This window comes from Cyprinus carpio, chromosome A6 (assembly GCF_018340385.1).
Source record: "Cyprinus carpio isolate SPL01 chromosome A6, ASM1834038v1, whole genome shotgun sequence".
Taxonomy (NCBI): domain Eukaryota; kingdom Metazoa; phylum Chordata; class Actinopteri; order Cypriniformes; family Cyprinidae; genus Cyprinus; species Cyprinus carpio.
Window position 1 is genome coordinate 15,628,424 of NC_056577.1, and position 19,516 is coordinate 15,647,939.

General features: G+C 35.0%; 1 protein-coding gene across 2 annotated transcripts in view; it reads left to right on the forward strand.

Annotated features, from left to right (window-relative positions):
* The window catches only part of LOC109073413 (inactive rhomboid protein 2-like), a 62,840-nt gene that overhangs the window by 32,537 nt on the left and 10,787 nt on the right, over positions 1-19,516 (forward strand). For both annotated transcript variants that reach the window (XM_042758180.1, XM_042758181.1), the window contains exons 8-18: positions 857-975; positions 1,711-1,923; positions 2,032-2,143; positions 2,679-2,753; positions 11,402-11,563; positions 12,239-12,312; positions 12,405-12,468; positions 12,811-12,905; positions 13,396-13,471; positions 13,624-13,724; positions 13,877-14,030. In XM_042758180.1, the coding sequence (XP_042614114.1) occupies positions 857-975; positions 1,711-1,923; positions 2,032-2,143; positions 2,679-2,753; positions 11,402-11,563; positions 12,239-12,312; positions 12,405-12,468; positions 12,811-12,905; positions 13,396-13,471; positions 13,624-13,724; positions 13,877-14,030 (1,245 nt within the window). The remainder of the gene's footprint in view (positions 1-856; positions 976-1,710; positions 1,924-2,031; positions 2,144-2,678; positions 2,754-11,401; positions 11,564-12,238; positions 12,313-12,404; positions 12,469-12,810; positions 12,906-13,395; positions 13,472-13,623; positions 13,725-13,876; positions 14,031-19,516) is intronic.

A 19,516-nucleotide genomic window follows, 5' to 3' on the forward strand; every position in this document is an offset into this window, starting at 1 on the left:
ATATATCTGTCTTTGTCTCCAATCTTTCCACTCCCAGTACACTTTCATGGCTGTTTCTTTTTTGAAAAGTGCACTTTGTAATATCTATCCATATATGTATTAGTTTTACCTGAAAATACATTTTAAATCAATGTTTAAAAAACATTTGTTATTACACTTATTTTGATGTTGATTAACATGGTAAAGCACATTGACTGTAATTTTAACTAAGAATAATTTTTGTGTTACTCAGTATTACATTTAAAGATAATATATTTAAAACTTACTAAATTGCTACCATAAAAAATTTGAAATGACAAATATATTTAAATAAAAAATACAAATTTAAATAGAAATTATATTAAAACATATTTGAGTTACCATAAATGCTTGTCAGTACATTTGGCAGTACACTTATATTTAAAAAAAAAAAAAAACAGAATTATCAAATTACATAAAAAGATTAGATTTACTTAAGAGTGATTTAATGACCCACTTAAGAAGGAATTTAGTTCAACTAACTGGATTTAATATACATTTAAACTATAACAAATTTTCATTTAATTGCAAAAAATATTTGTAATCATTATATTCAGTTTGTATTGAAGTACATTCTGCTATATTATTACCATAATAAATACTGTTTTAATACATTTTTAAAAGTATGCTGAAGTTTACTTATTTTGTGCGTACATTTAGCAGATAAATGCTTTGTAACACTTTAGATAAGGAAACTCATATTCACAATTAACTTAAACTTCTAAGTTGCTGCTTATTGATAGTAAATAAGGTTGTTGTAGAAGTTATGTTTAGGTATAGGGTACAGTCAAGGGATCTAGAACTTGGTCATGTGTGTATTTCTTTCACTCTTTCATAGGTAGATGTCCATGAGGAGCTTTATTCTATGGCAGATGATGTTTTTGAGTCACCCCCTATATCAGCTTCTTGTCATGTGGCAGATGTTTCGTTGGGCGAGGGAATATCATTTCCTCACTTGTAAGTTGTGAAAATCTTCCAACTTGAATCTTGAGCACATAAATTTGAAATAATATAAACTGTAAGACTAGATCTGAATAATAATAATAATAATAATGCTTCATTTATATAGCACCTTTCCTGGGCTCAAGGTCACTTTACAATGTACATTCCACAAGAAAAGAATAACACTGAAAGGGTAGACAATGATGACAAACAATAGTTAGTAGAAACAATAAAAAGAGTTATATAGATGGGGCAACATATAGCAGAAAAGAATCTAGCACAACAAATACAAAACTTAACGATTGTAACATTCAGAAATTAATGATTTAAATTCAGAAATATGATTAACACAATGGAGTGAGTGGGGGAGAGAATTCCAGAGTTTAGGTGCAGCAACACTAAATGATCTGCTCTTTATGAAGAGAATCTATACCGAGGGACAACTAGAAGTGAATAGGCAGAAGATCGTAGTGAACAAGTCAGAGTGTAGGGGAGAAGCAGGTTACAAAGGTACAATCATTTGAAAGAGAGCAGGAGAATTTTGAATTTAATACGATATTCTACTGAAAGCCAGTGGAGATCATATAAAATTGGGGTGATATGAGCAGAACGCTTGGTGTGGGTAAGTATTCTAGCTGCAGAGTTTTGAATGTATTGTAATCTGGAAATGGATCTGTAGCTTTTTAATTTTTGCAGATATTTAATACTCACCTGTTTTAATATTGCCATTCCTTTTTTCTTTGTCTTCAGGGGAAAGAAGGATTTTACCAAAACTGTGGCCCCCTCTGAGAGAGAATCTTCTCGTCGTGGAGGTCGAATTGCCTCCAAAGTCAAGCACTTTGCGTTTGATAAGCAGAAGCGTCAGTATGGTATGGGTGTGGTGGGGAATTGGCTGAACCGACACTATAGACGCAGCCTTAGCAGCCAAGTACAGAAACAACTGGAAGATTTTCATAGCCATAGGTGAGTTACTAACACCAGATAGGCTCCTCCACCAGGAGCATGTCAGAATAAGATGTTGCTTTTAGACTGTTGAGAGAACATTCTGATGATTATTTGTCTTTTTCTCAGGCCATATTTTACCTACTGGATTACCTTTGTGCATATTATCATAACATTGCTGTCCTGCATTACATATGGATTTGCTCCTGTGGGCTTTGCCCAACATTCCACCACTCAGCTGGTAAGATATCAAAAAGAGTCCTCTCAGCTAAGGGTTATTATAAATTATAAAATATATTGTGAGAAAACATCAGACATGACCAAATTACGTGGATGTTTATTATTAAAATCTAATTTCAGCAAAAGATAATTCTCACTTAAATTATTGAGAAAAAATGTCTTCATAACCAAGTTTGCTATGTAGCAGTATATATGTATGATTTAAGCATTGTTTATACTGAACCAGCTTTCACAAGCAGTATTGTCACATGGTAGCTATTACTTTTTAAATTGCTGGTCAGGAAAGACCAGTCACATTATTATAGTTTTTAAGGAGACAGAAAGCAATCAACAGCCCATTTAGTCACCCAGTTAATTTTACACTGTTTAAGTCAGCCATGCTGATAATCTTCCATCCATTATGTCAGACATTATGCAGCTCTGACATGCTCCGTAAGGGCCTGCTCTGGTATTGTGTTTTAGATACTATTGTGGGAGCAATTACAAAATTGTTTGTAATATATTTAGTTGCCCCTTTTCTTTTCTCTCTCTTTTAGGTACTGAGAAACAAAGGAATCTATGAGAGTGTGAAGCATGTGCAGCAGGAGAACTTCTGGATTGGTCCTTGCTCTGTAAGTGATACAGAAAGTGCCTATCCAGTTGTTAAAGGGGTCATCAGATGCAAAATTCACTTTTGTTGTTGTTTGAACATACTGTAAATGTGTGCTGGAAGTGTGTGTAAACATCCATCTTATAATGATAAAAATCCACCCAGTGTTTTTTTTTTTAAATCCCTATTTTAAAATCCCCTTTCTCAAATCAGGCTGTTCTGAGATTCCGATCAGAAATCAGTAATTCTGCACAGGCCCCTCCCATGATAGTTGATTGACAAGGCCACCTTACCTTAGACCCACCCTGAGTGAGCAGTGAGCTGTCTGCCATTGTGTCGACTCTGGTGCAGGGCAAGACAAGAATCTCTCAAATTAAGCGATTGAGGTGTTCTGTTCTTGGATGTAATAATGAACATAGAAGTCGTCATTTACTCCTGACATCTAAGCCACTGAAGACGCAGAGGATTAACGTATCTTTTGTTTTTAAAAGGAATGTGCTAAAATAAACAGTACTGCTGGTCACCCAGTGGGGGGCTGGGTCAGCAGAGCTCATTAGAATTTAAAGCAACATGGACTAGAACTGCGTGCTGAAAACAGAGCTCATTTTGACAGGGTAAAAAACGTGTTTTTTACACTACCATTGAGAAATTTTAACCAAAGTATGTTAAAGACTTTTCATTAAAACCCTAAAGAATCATATCAACTTATATCAACTGGGCATCCGGTGACCCCTTTAAGACCGATAACACGCATCACAAGTCCAGATCAGATCATATCCCAGAAGCAAACAACAAATGCCTATTGCTAATATACACTCAAGATCTGCTGAAGTGCTACCAAAAATAATTTGTTTACATTATGTGGGATGAAATGTGTAATGACACACCAACATAGACATTAACAATGAACCCAGATGCTGGGGTTTAAAACCAAAAACTCAAAAATCACAGGTAGGTATTTCCAGAACAGTATTTAAAAAAAATTCTGGAACATAAACTTCCATCCAAACTTAAAGGGATAGTTCAACGAAAAATTAAAATTTGCTGTTAATTTATGGACCTCAGGCAAGGGCGTAGATTTGGTTTGAACATTGGGGGGGTTGAACGTTGTATGTTGCCTGTTATTTTTTTCAAAAAAAAATTTATGTGTATTGTTATTGGATAATTTATTTCTTCCTATCTATCTATCTATCTATCTATCTATCTATCTATCTATCTATCTATCTATCTATCTATCTATCTATCTATCTATCTATCTATCTATATGCTTTAACTGATTACAAATTCAGCATATACAAATATGAAAGAGACAACATTTAGACATTTATTTTAAGATTTTTACAATCCACCTTAAAACATTTTAATTTTTTTTTTTAAATGGAAACACATCGGCTCTTGAACAACTGTCTATACTGTTTCCTACCTGATCACCTGCTCCTCCTCTCCCTCTGCTGACTTTTCTACCCTGCTGCTATATTTACCTCAAATCTGTTATAAAAACATGTTAAGAGATTATACACCTCATAACGTTATGAAATTTGTGTATAATCATCATTCATAAAATTCTAACATAGTAGAGATTATCAAAAGAAAGAAATTAAGTATTGAAACCGCCAGAAGCCGGCAACGTTTCACTGTTTTAATGAGTTCGCCACTTAAATCGTTCATTCATCCAATTCGTTCAAAAGTCAGATTAATTAAGGAAGAAAACAAACACCGATGTGAATACTTTTGTCATTGATAATTACAGACACTACTGAAAAATAAACTAGCAAAACAGACAGCTGCTTTGGTAACTTGTTATACTGATAGTTATAGCTAAATACATTGCAATGGATTAGCTAGCTAAAATATATGTGGTGTGTACTTATCAAACACAAAACACAGTACATGCTCAAACTAATAACATTCATTAATAATTATTATTTTTTGCATCCCTCTCTGACCAGCAGTTAAATATAGTCCGCTGTGCAGCGCTTCTCTTCATTTTTGGCGCTAACGTTAACCCGTGTGCTCTCCCATTCAAACACCACTCGCGTTGTTTTGGTGAAAGTGCGACTCATTGGTTGGGCGTTACCAATCGGTTCAATGGAGGGGGAGTATTTTTTGTCTGATTTATTATGACAAACTCATATTTTATTAGGAACAAAATTATTGTTACAAAATAAATTAATTCTACATATTTTTCATTTGATCTACTGTGATTTTCATGTTGAAATATAGGCGGGGTTGTAACTGATGGATTTGAATATTGGGGGGGGCTAATTTTTTGAGATAGGAATTTTGGGTTTTCATGAGCTGTATGCCAAAATCATCAGTATTAAAACAATAAAAGACCTGAAATATTTCAGTTGGTGTGCAATGAATCTAAAATATATGAAAGTTTTAATTTTTATCATTACATTATGGAAAATAATGGACTTTTATCACAATATGCTAATTTTTTGAGAAGGACCTGTACTTGTTTAATAGCTACCTACAGACATGAGTCATGTAAGGGACAAGGTTTGTCATTGGCCCTAATTGTCCCGTTCTTGTCTCTGCTAAACGGTTATGAAACCCCCTATGGCTGTATGGATATTTTTCACTGCAGTTTTGAAAAAAAAAAAAAAATTTGGTATGGTAAGTTGTAAAGTGGAGGGGAAAGTCAGTATAATTTAGCTGTCATTGTTCACCGCTGCACACAACCAAATGAACAAGTATGTTATACATGGTTTTGTAATCTCACAGTACATTGCACAAATACAGTACACATATCCTGTTTGATAACTATAGTGTAATCAACTCAACTAGAGGTCCCCAGCTAAAATGTTTGATCAGTCAGAATTTTTCTGAAGAGAGATAACTGTATAGTGATGAAAGCAAAGATATTGAATGTCACATATGTATATTTACAGAGTAATCCACTATTTTGTATTTAAATTGCAATTTTCACCAGAGATCCGGAGCCAAATTACAGGGGGGTAAAAATGACTTCAGAAAGATGCCAACTTCATTGTCATTTTTATCTTTGTTGAATTATGTGCCTGTGGTGACAGTTCAAAAATGGAAAAAAGCACTTTTCAATTGTATTTTTTCCCCCAAAAAATTTTCATGTCTGTAACTCAAGAAGTATTACAGCTATATTAATGCTCTTTTAAAATTTCAAGTGTTAAACTTTCCTTTTGGCATCTTCATTTTTAAGGCCCTATTTGGTTCACTTTTAGAGATATTGTGATTTAAATATGGCTCCAGGAGTAAATTGTTAAATTGTACACATTTTCAGTGGTCAAAAACCAAATGTACATCACTTTGCATTCAGCTGATACTTTTTTCTTTTAAAGGGGTCATATGACGTTGCTAAAAAAAAACATTTTTTTGTGTATTTGGTGTAATGAAATGTGTTTATGCGGTTTAAGGTTCAAAAAACACATTTTTTTCCACATACTTTACATTATTGTTTCTCCTCTATCCCCTGCCTTTCTGAAACATGTAAATTTTTACAAAGCTCATTGTTCTGAAAAGCAAGGTGTACGCTGATTGGCCAGCTATCCAGTGCATTGTGATTGGCCGAATACCTCAAGCGTGTGACGGAAATGTTACGCCCCTTACCATATTGTGATGCCATGTCCCGGTACGATGAGACAAAACCAATACAACCCATTACAAACGAGACATTTGTAGCATCCAGTGGAGGCATAATTGATTATGATGACTTATACTGTCTTTTTACGTGTTGTGTTGCATAGTGCCGCGTAAACATAAAACCATGTCTGCATTTGTGATTGGAGAAACGACAAACAAACATCAGTGGCAAATCCTTTAAATATGAAAACGTATTTGCAGGCTGCGAGTCAACATTATGTCAGAACAACGGCATTGTAGGATACTCTCCCAGGAAACAGTCCCCGTCCTCCGTAAAATGCGCTGCAGACATCTGAATATTTGGTTGGAACTGTTCTGGAACAGTGTTGTACATACAACTTAACCACTGATTTCTAGTTGTGTCCTTTTTTGGAAGACCAAACAAAGTAGTTTTCTTTCACAATGAAACACACAGCATCTCCACGACATGGCAGTGGCGGCAGCAACAATACTACAGCGAGAATATTTGGGCGGTGTTATGCAAATCTTCCCACACATTGACATTGACGTGGGGGGCATGTTTAAGGGTGCTTTCACACTTGGTTTGCTTGCCTGTTCCGAACCCGAGTTCGATTGCTCCCCCCTCCCCCTGCCCCCGCTGGACTGTGTTCATATTATGTTATTTGGGTCCGAACCGTGGTTCGTTTGCGTCATCAAACCAGAAGCTGTTTATCCTGTTGTTAAGTAACGGCGGCGCAGGAGAAGGCAGCAAATGCATAACATTGCTCTCTGCACTTTTATATATTTACGTTTTTGAACCATTCGTTTTGTTTACAAAGCTTCGGTACATAATAGCACTCACGTCTGTCTTACGAATATACTGCAAATGATCTGAAGAACACTGAAGGCGGACAGAAATGAGATATACAGCTCTCTGTTTGCAGCGCGTCAGTCACGCTTGTCAGGAAAGTGAGTGAAACACACACACAAACACATTTTTATCAAGTAATACGTCATTAATAGCGGTTCACTTCCGCGATTTGCAACGATTGCGTTCACATCAGCAGCAAACTGTATTGGAGTTCACATGAACTGTACCCCAGACCACCCTTTTTAAGTGGACTCGGGTACGGTTCGCGGGTGCATACCTGAGTTCGGAAGACAGTGTTCACAGTGTTTTAGGAGGGCATGGACGAGTCTTAACTTTGGGTTTGAGAATTTAGTCTTTGCAACTTTAGGGATCTTATCTATTCACAAACAGCTTGTAACACGCCAAAGAGAAAGGAGAACTTGAAATCACATCACATCACATGACCCCTTTAAAGAGGAAGGTCTGAAGAACACAATGTTGAAACTCTGAGTGCCATAAATATTCTTTTTCCAAAGTTTGCAAGCCTGTAACTCAATAAGTATTAAACATATCTGAATATGATTTTTGATTCTGGTTCTTAATAAACTTTTCTTAATAAGACCCTATATTGTTCAGTCCCAGAGATATGGGAAGCCCAATGTGACACAGTTTCCAATTTGTTGAATTCTACCCTTTTTCAGTGGTTGAAAACCAAATGTTGGTCACTGTACATACAGCTGATACTTTTTGTATTTAAAGAACAATGTATGAAGAACAAATAATATTGAAAGTAGAAATTTATCTCTTTTTTTTGTGCCAAAAAGTGTTTTTCCCCCCAAAGTCTGCAAGCCTGTAACTCTAGAAGTATTAAAGATTTTAATATGATTTTAGATTCTGGTTCCTACAAAATATTTCTTCTGAAATCTTCATTTTTAAAGCCCTGTATGGTCCAGTCCCAGAGATATGGGGATCCCAATTCGACTCAATGTCCAAATTGTTGAATCCTACCCATTTTCAGTGGATAAAAACCTATTGTGAATTTGTGTTTATCTAGTGATGAATGTTGACACTGCAAGTAAAGTATGCAAATAATAACAGTAACCCAGGGTTTAGGAATGTACAACCCCAATTCCAGAAAAGTTGGGATATTTTGTAAAATGCAATAAAATCAAGAATCTGTGATTTAATTGACAAAAGTACAAAGAAAAGTCAATCATGGCTGAGTCAATCATCGTCTGAATCATGGCTCATCACTTTGTGCCAAATTTTATAAGAGAAGTGTCAAATCAAAAATCACATTTCTCAATGCAGAATCATTAAGAATTTAGGGCTTTCACCAACTGCTATACATAATATTGTGAAAAGATTCAGGGAATACAGAGAAATCTCAGTCTGTAGGGCAAGGCAAGAAACCTCAGCTGAATGTGCATGACCTTTGAGGCCTCAGATGGCATTGCATAAGAAACTGTCATGCTGGACTGTCATACTTCGGAAAACCGCTGTCACTTAACACAGTCTGCCGCTGCATCAATAAATGCAACTTGAATCTCTGTTTCTCTAGGAAAGGCTAAACATCAGTTCTATGCAGTGATGCCGCAGGGTTCTCTGGGCCATAGCTCACCAGATCAAAGAGATAGTGGAAATGTGTGCTGTTGTTAGTTGAGTCCACATTTCAACTTGTTTCTGGGAAAAATTCAAAAGATGTCAGAATGACATCTTTCATGGGAATTCCATGGCTATTAGATCAAAACAATGGCAGGTCTCATTCTGCATGTGCTAAAACAGCGTGGTTTCATAGACACATAGTGAATGTGCTAGATCAGTCCAGTTCTGTCTCCTATTGAAAATGTAATTGTGTATAAATGAAAAGGTTAATCTGACAACGACGATCGAAGACTGTTGAGCATCTCAAATCTTGTATCAAGTGAAGTTGGACAAAAAATTGCAAAAACTGGCTTGCAAAATTTTAACAATTGGTATCCCCAATTCCCAAACAATTAAACATTGTAATTAAAAGGAAAGTTGATGTTATACAGTGTTAAACTTGCCTCTGTCTGAACTTTTGGGTGTATTGCAGCAATCAAAATCAAAATTTGTTAATATTTACAAAATAAAATTAAATTTCACCCAACGTCCTGACTTTTCTGGAATTGGGGTTGTATAATGTGACACTTCATACTAACCAGGATTAATTGTTAGCTCCAGGTAAAGTATGAGCAGTGTGAAACAAAATAAGATTACCCAGGATCTCATTTACCTGGTATTTAGAATTACCCAGTGTTAATTATTTTAGCTGTGAGAGACCTTAAATGTGTCAAAGTTTGACTTACTGTCACTGATTCTGCCAAACATGCCGCTTAGCAGTGGATACTACTTGGTCTATAACTATGCTCCACATGTTGCATACTTATTCCAGGTGTGGCAAATCTTGGTTTATTTAATAAAATGTATAGGAAGAGAAACCACACTTCCCTATAAGGCGAGGGAGTTGTTTCAAACATAGTTACAATACTGCACGTTTGAACTCTTTGTAGCTTCAGAAGCTTTTAAAGGAACACTCCACTATTTTTGAAAATAGGCTCATTTTCCAACTCCCCTAGAGTAAAACAGTTGAGTTTTACCATCAAAGGAACTTTGCTGCCATACCATAGGTGCAGCAGGAGCAATGATATTACGTAGCGCCTGAAAATAGGCTAACTTCTGCCAGCATAACCAACGTGACCAACTGCTTGCACAGGAGGCGTGCCTTCCGTTGGATATACCTAGCTGGGGACTATTTTCAGGTGCTGCGTAATATCATTGCGCCTGCTGCACCTATGGTACGACAGCAAAGTTCCTTGATCATTACACCGGAATGAGAGAATAGTTCCTAGCCATATCGGCCTAGAAAATCGCAACTTTTAATTTTCCATCTGTCTTAGTACATGATGTAAATACAGAAGAGTCAAGTTTTAAATAGGAAAAATATCGAAACTCTTTGGTCATTTTTGAGCGAGATGCTAATGGTCTAATTCAATGATCTATGCTAAGCTGCAGCTAAAAGTGCTACCACCAGACCCAGAGATCAGCTGAATGGAATCGAAAATGGTAAAACTCAACTGTTTAACTCTAGGGGAGTTGGAAAATGAGTCTATTTTCAAAAATAGTGGGGTGTTCCTTTAAAATTAACAAAATTCCTTCATACAAATATCCCTGAAACTGATTCAAATGTAGAATCTTATGAATAGACTACTGTGAGCAAGTAAATGTGCCTCAAATTGACAATTTCAGTGCATTTTTAGCACTCAGACATGTATGTTCTATGTTTTGATAGAGGGAAACAAGCTACAATTCTAGTTTCAACATTATTTATTCTTGAGACATTTCCCTTTAAATACATTAAGTATCAGCTGTATACAAAGTGACCGACATTTGGTTTCCAACCACTGAAAATGGGTAAAATTCAACAAATTGGACACTGAGTCACATTGAGCTCCCCATATCTATGGGAATGAACTATATATGGCTTAAAAATGAATATTACAAAACAAATGTTTATTAAGAATGAGCATGAAAAATTACATTGAGATATTTTTTATACTTCTTGAGTTTCAGGCACACAAACTTACAAAATAATTTTTATGGCACTAAGACAGGTCTGAACTATGCAATTATTTTGATAGAGGGAAACAAGATACATTTCTAGTTTCAACATTATTTGATCTTCAGACCTTCCTCTTTAAGAGAAGAAAAAAGTGTCAGCTGAATGCTGGGTGACCCCACATTTGTTTTTTGACCACTGAAAATGTGTATGATTAAAAAATTTACTCCTGGAGCCATATATAAATCACTGGAACTGAACCATATAGGGCCTTAAAAATGAAGAAGCGAAAAGGAAAGTTTGTTAAACTTGAAATCTAAAAGAATATTAAGATATCTTTAATACTTCTTGAGTTACAGGCATGCAAACTTTGGAGAAAAAACTTGAAGAATCTGATATAGAATACATATATAAAACATAGAATCTGATGCTAATCTTGTACAGATATAAAACAGAGAATCTGATACTCAGATTCTATGGAAGATAATTTTTGCCTCTCTTTTATTAGAAAGTATAAATTATATAAATGTGGGAATAATGACTATGGTTGTTAGGGTGAAATATTCAGCTGTTCTACTGTTGTTACACTGGTATTTCTGACAAAATTTTAATTTCACTCTTTGGGGCACCTGTGTACAAACCTCTGTTCACTGCTACTGTGTTCTTTGTTCCATAGGAGGATCTAATCCACTTGGGAGCAAAATTTTCTCCATGCATCAGACGAGACAGTCAGATAGCAAAGCTAGCACAGCAGGCCAAAGATCTAGAGAGAGAGTCCGGCTGCTGTGTACAGAATGATGGTTCTGGATGTGTGCAGACCCAGAGTGATGACTGCTCGGTATTATAACACACACACAAACACACACACACATATATACATGATAAATAATAAACATTCTTAAACCTGTGACAACAACCCAACCCCACCGACTGAGTCTGGTTTCTCCTAAGGTTTTTTCTCAATTTCTGTCACCTATAGAGTTTTGGTTGCTTGCCACTCTTGCTTAGTTGGGGACGCTTGACTGATTGCACAGACATTATTAGAAGAGTGCTGAACTGGATGATGACATCACTGAATCATCAATGAACTGACTTTAGCTGAAAGATTACTATTGTCCTCTTGCATTATTGACAAATAGTTTTCCTGTTTGACACTGTAAATCTGCTTTGACACAATCAGTATTGTATAAAGAGCTATACAAATAAAGGTGACTTGACTTTTGACTGTGTCAAATACATGCAACTAAACACTCCACATGTACACCTGCACATAATCTTACTGTATGTATACACAAACATCAAAGCAGTTGTGTATCTAGAGTACTGAAGATCAATGAGTCATAAATTTCAAACAAAGCTCTTGTCTACCACCTTGAGGAATCAAACTGAACATAACATTTAATTACTTTAATTCATAATGACCTGTAAGTATAAAGATGTCTTGATTTTGGTGTTTTCTCTTTAAGAGAATTAAATGACTGCTAAATACATTTTTGTTCTTTTCTGATCCTAGGAGACTTTAGCAACATTTATAAAATGGAACAAAGAGAATAAATCTTCACGCGCAGTCTGCCATCAGGACCCAAGGTATCTTTCAATGAAATATCTCTCACTGTGCGAAGAAATGTTTGAGCATTTTTTTTTAAATGTTTTGTTTTTGCAATCCATGTTGGGAGTAGGACTTGTGAAGAGCCAGCCTCATCAGGACCACATGTTTGGCCTAATGACATCACAGATTGGCCGGTGAGAAAATTTTACCTTCATTGAAGTTCTGTCTTAAGATTTTATTATTGTTACTATTATTATGTTTACCAATTCAGAGAATGAAGACAAACATCAAATAAAGTGAATAGAATAGTTACCTCAATGATTAAGATTTTAAGTTCTTTCAATACAATAACTACTATCTTTTTTATATTGTTATATATATATATATAAATATATAAATAAGTTTATCATATCATGTTTATTGGTTAAGTATTTTTAAATACCACTTTCCACAAAAAAAAAAAAAAAAAAATAAAAATAAAAAAAAAAAAAAATTTATTTATGCCTTTGTAATTGTTCCTCACACCACTATTGCAGATTTGTACATACCCTAAAACGTGGAACCACACAGGATACAAACACATGGACTGCACACTAAAGGGCAGGCCGTGCTGTATTGGAACAAAAGGAAGGTAATGAACATTACCAAGAATTAAAAACAAGGTTTAAAATGTTGGCTGTTTGCATTAGACCTGTAAACACCATATGCTGACTTATGTTAACAGTCAAAAGCCAGTTCCACCGTTTCTAGTTCCATTCAGAGTGATTGGCTTTAAATAAATAATTCACTCAAAAGTGAAATAATAAAAAGGGTTTGTGCCAGGAACTGACTTAAATTTAAGTTCACTCAAAATCTTGTCATCCACCATAATGATCAAAACATTTCAATACATGTGAACACATTGAATTTGAGAGCTGCGGTAGATTGGAAAGGTTTTAGCGAATTTAAAGAAAAAACTTGAATGTGAGAAAATTACAAAATTTAGATTTTTTGGGGGGTGGGGGGGTTGAATTAGTATTTAAACAGAGTTGCATCCAGTTTCTCTTGATCTGACAGATTAATTTTTTTTAAAACTATGATTTTATGCAATTTAACTGTTCTATTTTCATTTGTTTATAAAGATGTGAGATTACAACTTGGGAGTATTGCCACTTCATGCGTGGATATTTCCATGAGGAGGCCACACTGTGTTCACAGGTATCCATTCACATTGAAAACATCTTTTTTCAGGTCAGCCATCAAGGTCCAGACAATAGTGCACTGTTTTCTGCAGATAGACTTCTATGGACAAAATAAATGGTAAAAGTTAGAGGAAAGACATTTTTGTTGTCAAATCTGTACCCTCACAGGTCCACTGCCTGAACGATGTGTGTGGCTTGCTGCCATTCCTGAACCCCAATGTCCCAGACCAGTTCTATAGACTGTGGCTCTCTCTTTTTCTTCATGCTGGGTAAGGTTTAGGTCTTTATCTATTCACTCTCTCTCCCACTCTTTCTCATATCTGTACCTGGAAGTGGAGGAAGACTGAGACTATTACTAGATTTGACACTTAACATAAAAATTACAATTTCTTTGACCCATGCTCATGTGATTGCTTTTCAGTTTACTACATTGTCTGGTGTCTGTGATCTTCCAAATGACTATACTTAGAGACCTGGAGAAACTAGCAGGCTGGTTACGCATTTCCATCATCTACATTGTCAGTGGTATTACAGGAAACCTTGCCAGTGCCCTCTTCCTACCGTACAGAGCAGAGGTATGGCATAAGGCTACTGCACAGTTTAAACTTAAGCTAAAAGTTTGAATTGCATAGAAATGATCCCATGCCAGCACATATTTCCCATTTAGTAATGTTCCAGATTTAATACTAAGTTCTAAAACATTACCCAATTACCCCGTAGATTTCCCTTGTAAACGCATTATTAAAAATTTGGTTTTTGTTTGTTTTTACCAATTGATGGATGAGTCGAAACATAATGTCTATGGCAGTTGCCAGGCTGCTGAACTTGTATTGCACCCAGAACAACCCTTCACTTTCAGTATATGTATGTGAATGTGAATAAGCCTGCTCTCACATCACAAGCATACACTGTATTGTATAATATAATATAATATAAACTCCAAAGGGAAGTGAAGAAGTTACCTCATATTTAAATTGACTTATCTTTAAATTTCTTAAATTATTGTCAGATGTTTCTTAATTTGTTTCTGTTGTCTGCAAAACATTATCTACTTGTGTTCCATTAGGCAGAAAAGATTAGGCTGTTTATTTTACTTACTGTAAGGTAGGCAGTTATTTATTGATGGGGAAAAAAGAGAAAAAGAAAAAAGGCCAAATGAGAAAGTGAGGAAGAGAGAAAGCGAGGCAGGAATAGAAGAGGAAAGAGGAATGTGCCCCCAATGAAATCTGCCAAGAACAGAAGCTTAATTCATTTACCAGAGAAGCTGTTTGGGATTACTGGGTGAAATAAATAACTCTGTCTGGAGGGTAAAAGGTTCCCCCAGTGGCCTATCTCTCTCAGCTTTTGTCTGTTACTGCCTTTTCTCTGCCTTTAATTGTTCCTTTTTGTATCTGGTAGAATTCCGAGTATGGGTCACCATACTTGGCTGTATGTCACCTCACTTTCACTAGACATTTACCCGATTTGTACAAAATCAGATGTAACCAAAAGCCACTGATATTGCCCTTATTCAACCTCCTGTAACCTCAGCTCCCCTCCACAAATCTGTTAAAACTTAAACAAACCTGTTCTATCTAGAGTATCTATAGCAAAAGCATTCTGAAATACACACCAGCAATTACACCTTATGCATTCCACAATTTCACTTCTAATATCACATTAATTATTTGTCCCTTGCTTGCTCTATTTCAGTAGTCTAAATTTAAATTGTAATTGCAGTCCAATCTTATTCCAAGTCAAGGCAGTCAGCCATAGATTAAATTCAAAAACAAAAACTAAGAACTCCAAATAATTGGAAACATATGGTGGTTGCTAAATATCATGAATGAGCATTCTTTTTTCTAACATGAAGGTTTTAGATTAAGATTATAACAAATGTATAATAGCAAGTGCACATTTTAGTTGCTGAAATGATTTCTTTTTGAAATCATGATTTCACAATTTGAATGGCAGTTCACATTAATGAAACTACTTTCTGAAGAAACTATTTGATGCTGTCTCTGCTTGATGTGCCACTTCAATTACACTATTCCATATTTCTCAGTATGGAGAATATAAAAGCAAGAGATTTGTTGGAAGTCCAGAAAATCCACGAGCCAGGCAGTATATTCTCAAACATTTATACAGAACACTATAGTCAATTCAATTAAAATAATTACCAGAAAAAAGAAAACCCACCCTATATCTTTTGCTGGCGCCAACATTGGTGATAATGTAGTTTGTATTATGAGGCTTAATCACTATTGTTTGATTTTACAGATACATAAAGACTTATTAAGGGAGTGTTATAAATTAGGTGTTAAAGTGTTACAGTGTCTCCTGACACATTTGTGTGCAAAGCCGTTACCCACAAACTGCCTAAAATGCTTTTAAGATCTACCTACATCAAAGTGGGGTTGGCCCAGGGTTTGGGGATTCATGGTGATCCCAGTCCTGCTCTGTCTGTTATTTATTTATTTATTTGTTTGTTTAAGTAATATCATAATAGTGATATAGTTATGCGTGTTATAGTTCTTATACTAGCAGAACTTGTGGTTACAGGTCAAGTTTTAGCAGACAGTTTTCTGTCTGTTTACCCCACACTTACCAAGACATACTGAACATGCCCAGTATACTATGTTTGTCACCTTCCGTTCTGGCACTGCATGTTCTTTACCTGACTCCGTGTCAGGTAGATCTGGTGATCGGTGTGTGTTATCTGCTTATTAGCCCTTGGCTAATCCAGGCTCTTATCTCCATTCTTATGTGCTGACGGAAAGTTGGAATGCACTTCTCTTGTCAGGGATGGATTAGTTATGTTTATGAGATACTAAAAAGCACAGCTGAGCTTGCAGATCTAAAAAAGCTCATAGAGGAAAAGAGGTCACTGCAACAATTACCTTCAGCAAGATAATTGTTTGTGCAGAATATCATATACTATATATTTCTACAGTATATAAACATCATTCTACACTTTATACAGTACATAGTAAATTTTGAATCATGGAATTCCTGGATGTCCTACAGTATTTGCAGTATAGTATGCAAGTACAATGTGTGTAATGCTGTATCCCAAAATGCAGTGCACTCAACTCTTTCGAGGGAACTGGATACTTCAGCTGAGGTTTTTTCTTTTTTTCTTTTTTTAATGTCTCCCTTTTTGTCTTATTATCTGATTGCCCATTTTGGTTAGTTGCACGGTATCTTTCAACATATTGATTAATTTTCCCTTTCTTGATATAACTTCTTTCCATTGTTCCCATTTGAATTGTCAAGCCTGTTCTGACAAATATTAGTAATAATTAGTAGATTTATAAATCGCTATAGTAAAATAACATCACAACAATATTTTTTTTTAACTTATTCAGTATAAAATAGTTTGAATGCTTAGCTTGTTTGATCAAAAGTGCCGTAACAAAAAAACAAACAAACAAAAAAAACTAAACATATTACACATCTACATAAATGCTCTTTTTAGTCTTCTGACTCAAAAGAATAGAACATGTCACATTTATTGATTTAGTGATTTGTTGTGGTTGACCTGTCCTGTCTACACCTATTCTGCTCAATACTTTACTTTAGACAAGTGACTTCATCTGATATGTTTGAACACTCCATTTAAACATTTTCACCATACTAACCTGAAGTTGCTAAAAGTAATAATTTAATTAAATTTTCAGTTCAATTCAAGTTTATTTGTATTGTGCTTTTCATGATATAAATTGTTACAAAGCAACTTTACAGAAAATTATGTTTCTACAATATATTTAGTAGTAGCTTATCAGTGGTGACTATCAATTAATGTACATATGGCAGAAATGTAGGGAAAAATCAATTAAAGACATAATCAGGCAGACGATGAACACTATTAACAGCAATTATTATATGTTACAGTCAAACTTAGTAATGATCATCCAGTCAGAATCATGATCAGGATGTCTGTAATCACTTTGGGTCTTTTTAAATGGTCTCACATTAAAAAGCAGTTAATAAATATCACAGTAACCGGATACCCTTTTCTAAATATTCCATTGAATTAAATTCCTTTGGATGTTGAAGTATTTCGAAATTCATAACATTTGTAAACCAAGACCATGGTGCAGCATATTTATTAGTAGCTAAGTTATGTAGCAACTGAAATAGTCAGTGACATTATTGTTCAGCAACATAGTTTTTATAAAATTTGAAAACAAATGTATCTTTATCTGTATCTTTTAATCACTATACCTTTTGTTGTATTTTAACTTAATTTTGTTATATTTTACCTTTGTCACCATGAAAATAGCCATGGAAATCAAACAGACAAATAGATCCCCCAGGCAAGTAATGGCTCAACACTCCTGTTTTGAGATATCTCACTTTCCCGTCTATATTTATATATAACATTGAAACAGGTTATTCATGTGCATCATAAGCAAAAATAACCAGTTCATGATATGTAAGCACATAGTTTGTAAAATAATTTCAGAGACAATTATTGTTACATTATGGCCACACATAAATTGTATTTGCTACTCCAGAGAACTGTGTGCAGATCTTTAAATCTGAGCACAACATGTAGGCAAAGAAGGTTACTCTTAAAGGGGTTGGATCAGCTCTCACATGCAGTGTAATCTTATTGACCTTACTCACACTCCTGTCTGATACCCTAGACCTCTGTGACTGAGCTCCTCCCTAAAGTGTGACAGGGGCATGGAATCCTGCTGTTTGTGTGTGAGCGTGAGAACGGTGGAAGGTGTGGCACTTCTGTATGTGTGTGTGTGTATGTGTGTGTGAGAGAGAGAGAGAGAGAGAGCATTCCTGTCTCACTCCTCTTCTCCTGCCCTTGCAGAAAGGTAAGATATCTCAGATTAGCCATCTGCCCAAGCAAACCTTTTCAGCCCTGACGTCATTCTAATCAGGTCACAAGTGGCCTCTGCAGTGGATTTTCACAACTGCTATTTGCCAGTTCTGATAATCCATACTGGTACACATGGAACAGAACGAGTACAATTATTATATAAATGTAATTGAGCTGTCTAAGAGTTGGCCATAGGCCACATTTCTGAGCTATGGGACATATCAGGAATTATTTGAAATGTGCTTTGATAAATTTATTTGGTAAATAAAATAGGTACAAGCTTAGGTAACTATGATCATATCCAAGCAATTAGAAAGCTGAAAGCACTGGAGTCATACATATTAATTAGTGAGATGCTTTCCATATATATATATATATATATATATATATATATATATATATATATATATATATATATATATATATATATATATATATATATATATATATATATATATAAATTAAATGGAAGGTTTTTTTGAATGTTTTTTTAAATGCCTTTATAATGCATTTTTTAGAATGCAAGTGGTTCAATAAAGAGCCAGTATTTCACAATTTGAAGCGGATCATAGAGAGTGGTTGCATCAACTAATAGCTGAAAATGGCTAAATGGATTCATATTTGACCCTGTAGTGGCATGTATTGACATTACAAAAAATAATAATAATAATAATAATTGCACTTCTGCTTTTAGATTCAAACCATTATCCATCTGGATCACTGTTTATGCACCTGCCCGACACTCAGTCCTTTGTTTCTCTTCCCTTTTGCATAATAACAAGGTGTTAATAGTGCCCATTGAAAATGTTTACAAAACACATCTTTCAGTTAGCGAGATGACATCAGAGACTGAAGCTATGTTCCAGCATAACAGGAAGTCACCTTAATCATCTAAACACTGGTCTTTAAAGAGATAATTTAACCAAATATTAACATTGTGTCAACCATCTGCTTCATGTTGGTTGGAACGCATGTTTTTATTTTGTTTTTTTCATGATACACAAAATCTGTTATTAAGCAGTTCTCTTTAATGTTAGACCGATTTCTAAAGTGGCTTGTCTCCTTCAATTACAGACCTTCTTTTCTTTCCTTTTTTCTCTTTTCTTTTGTTCTTTTATTTTCTTAAATAAAAATACTATTTTTCAGTTTTCGGTCTGGGTTTAGAGCAAACCATAGTATAGAATCTGCACTTTTAAAAGGAAATTGCTACAAAGAATACTGCACCTGAAAGAACCATTTACC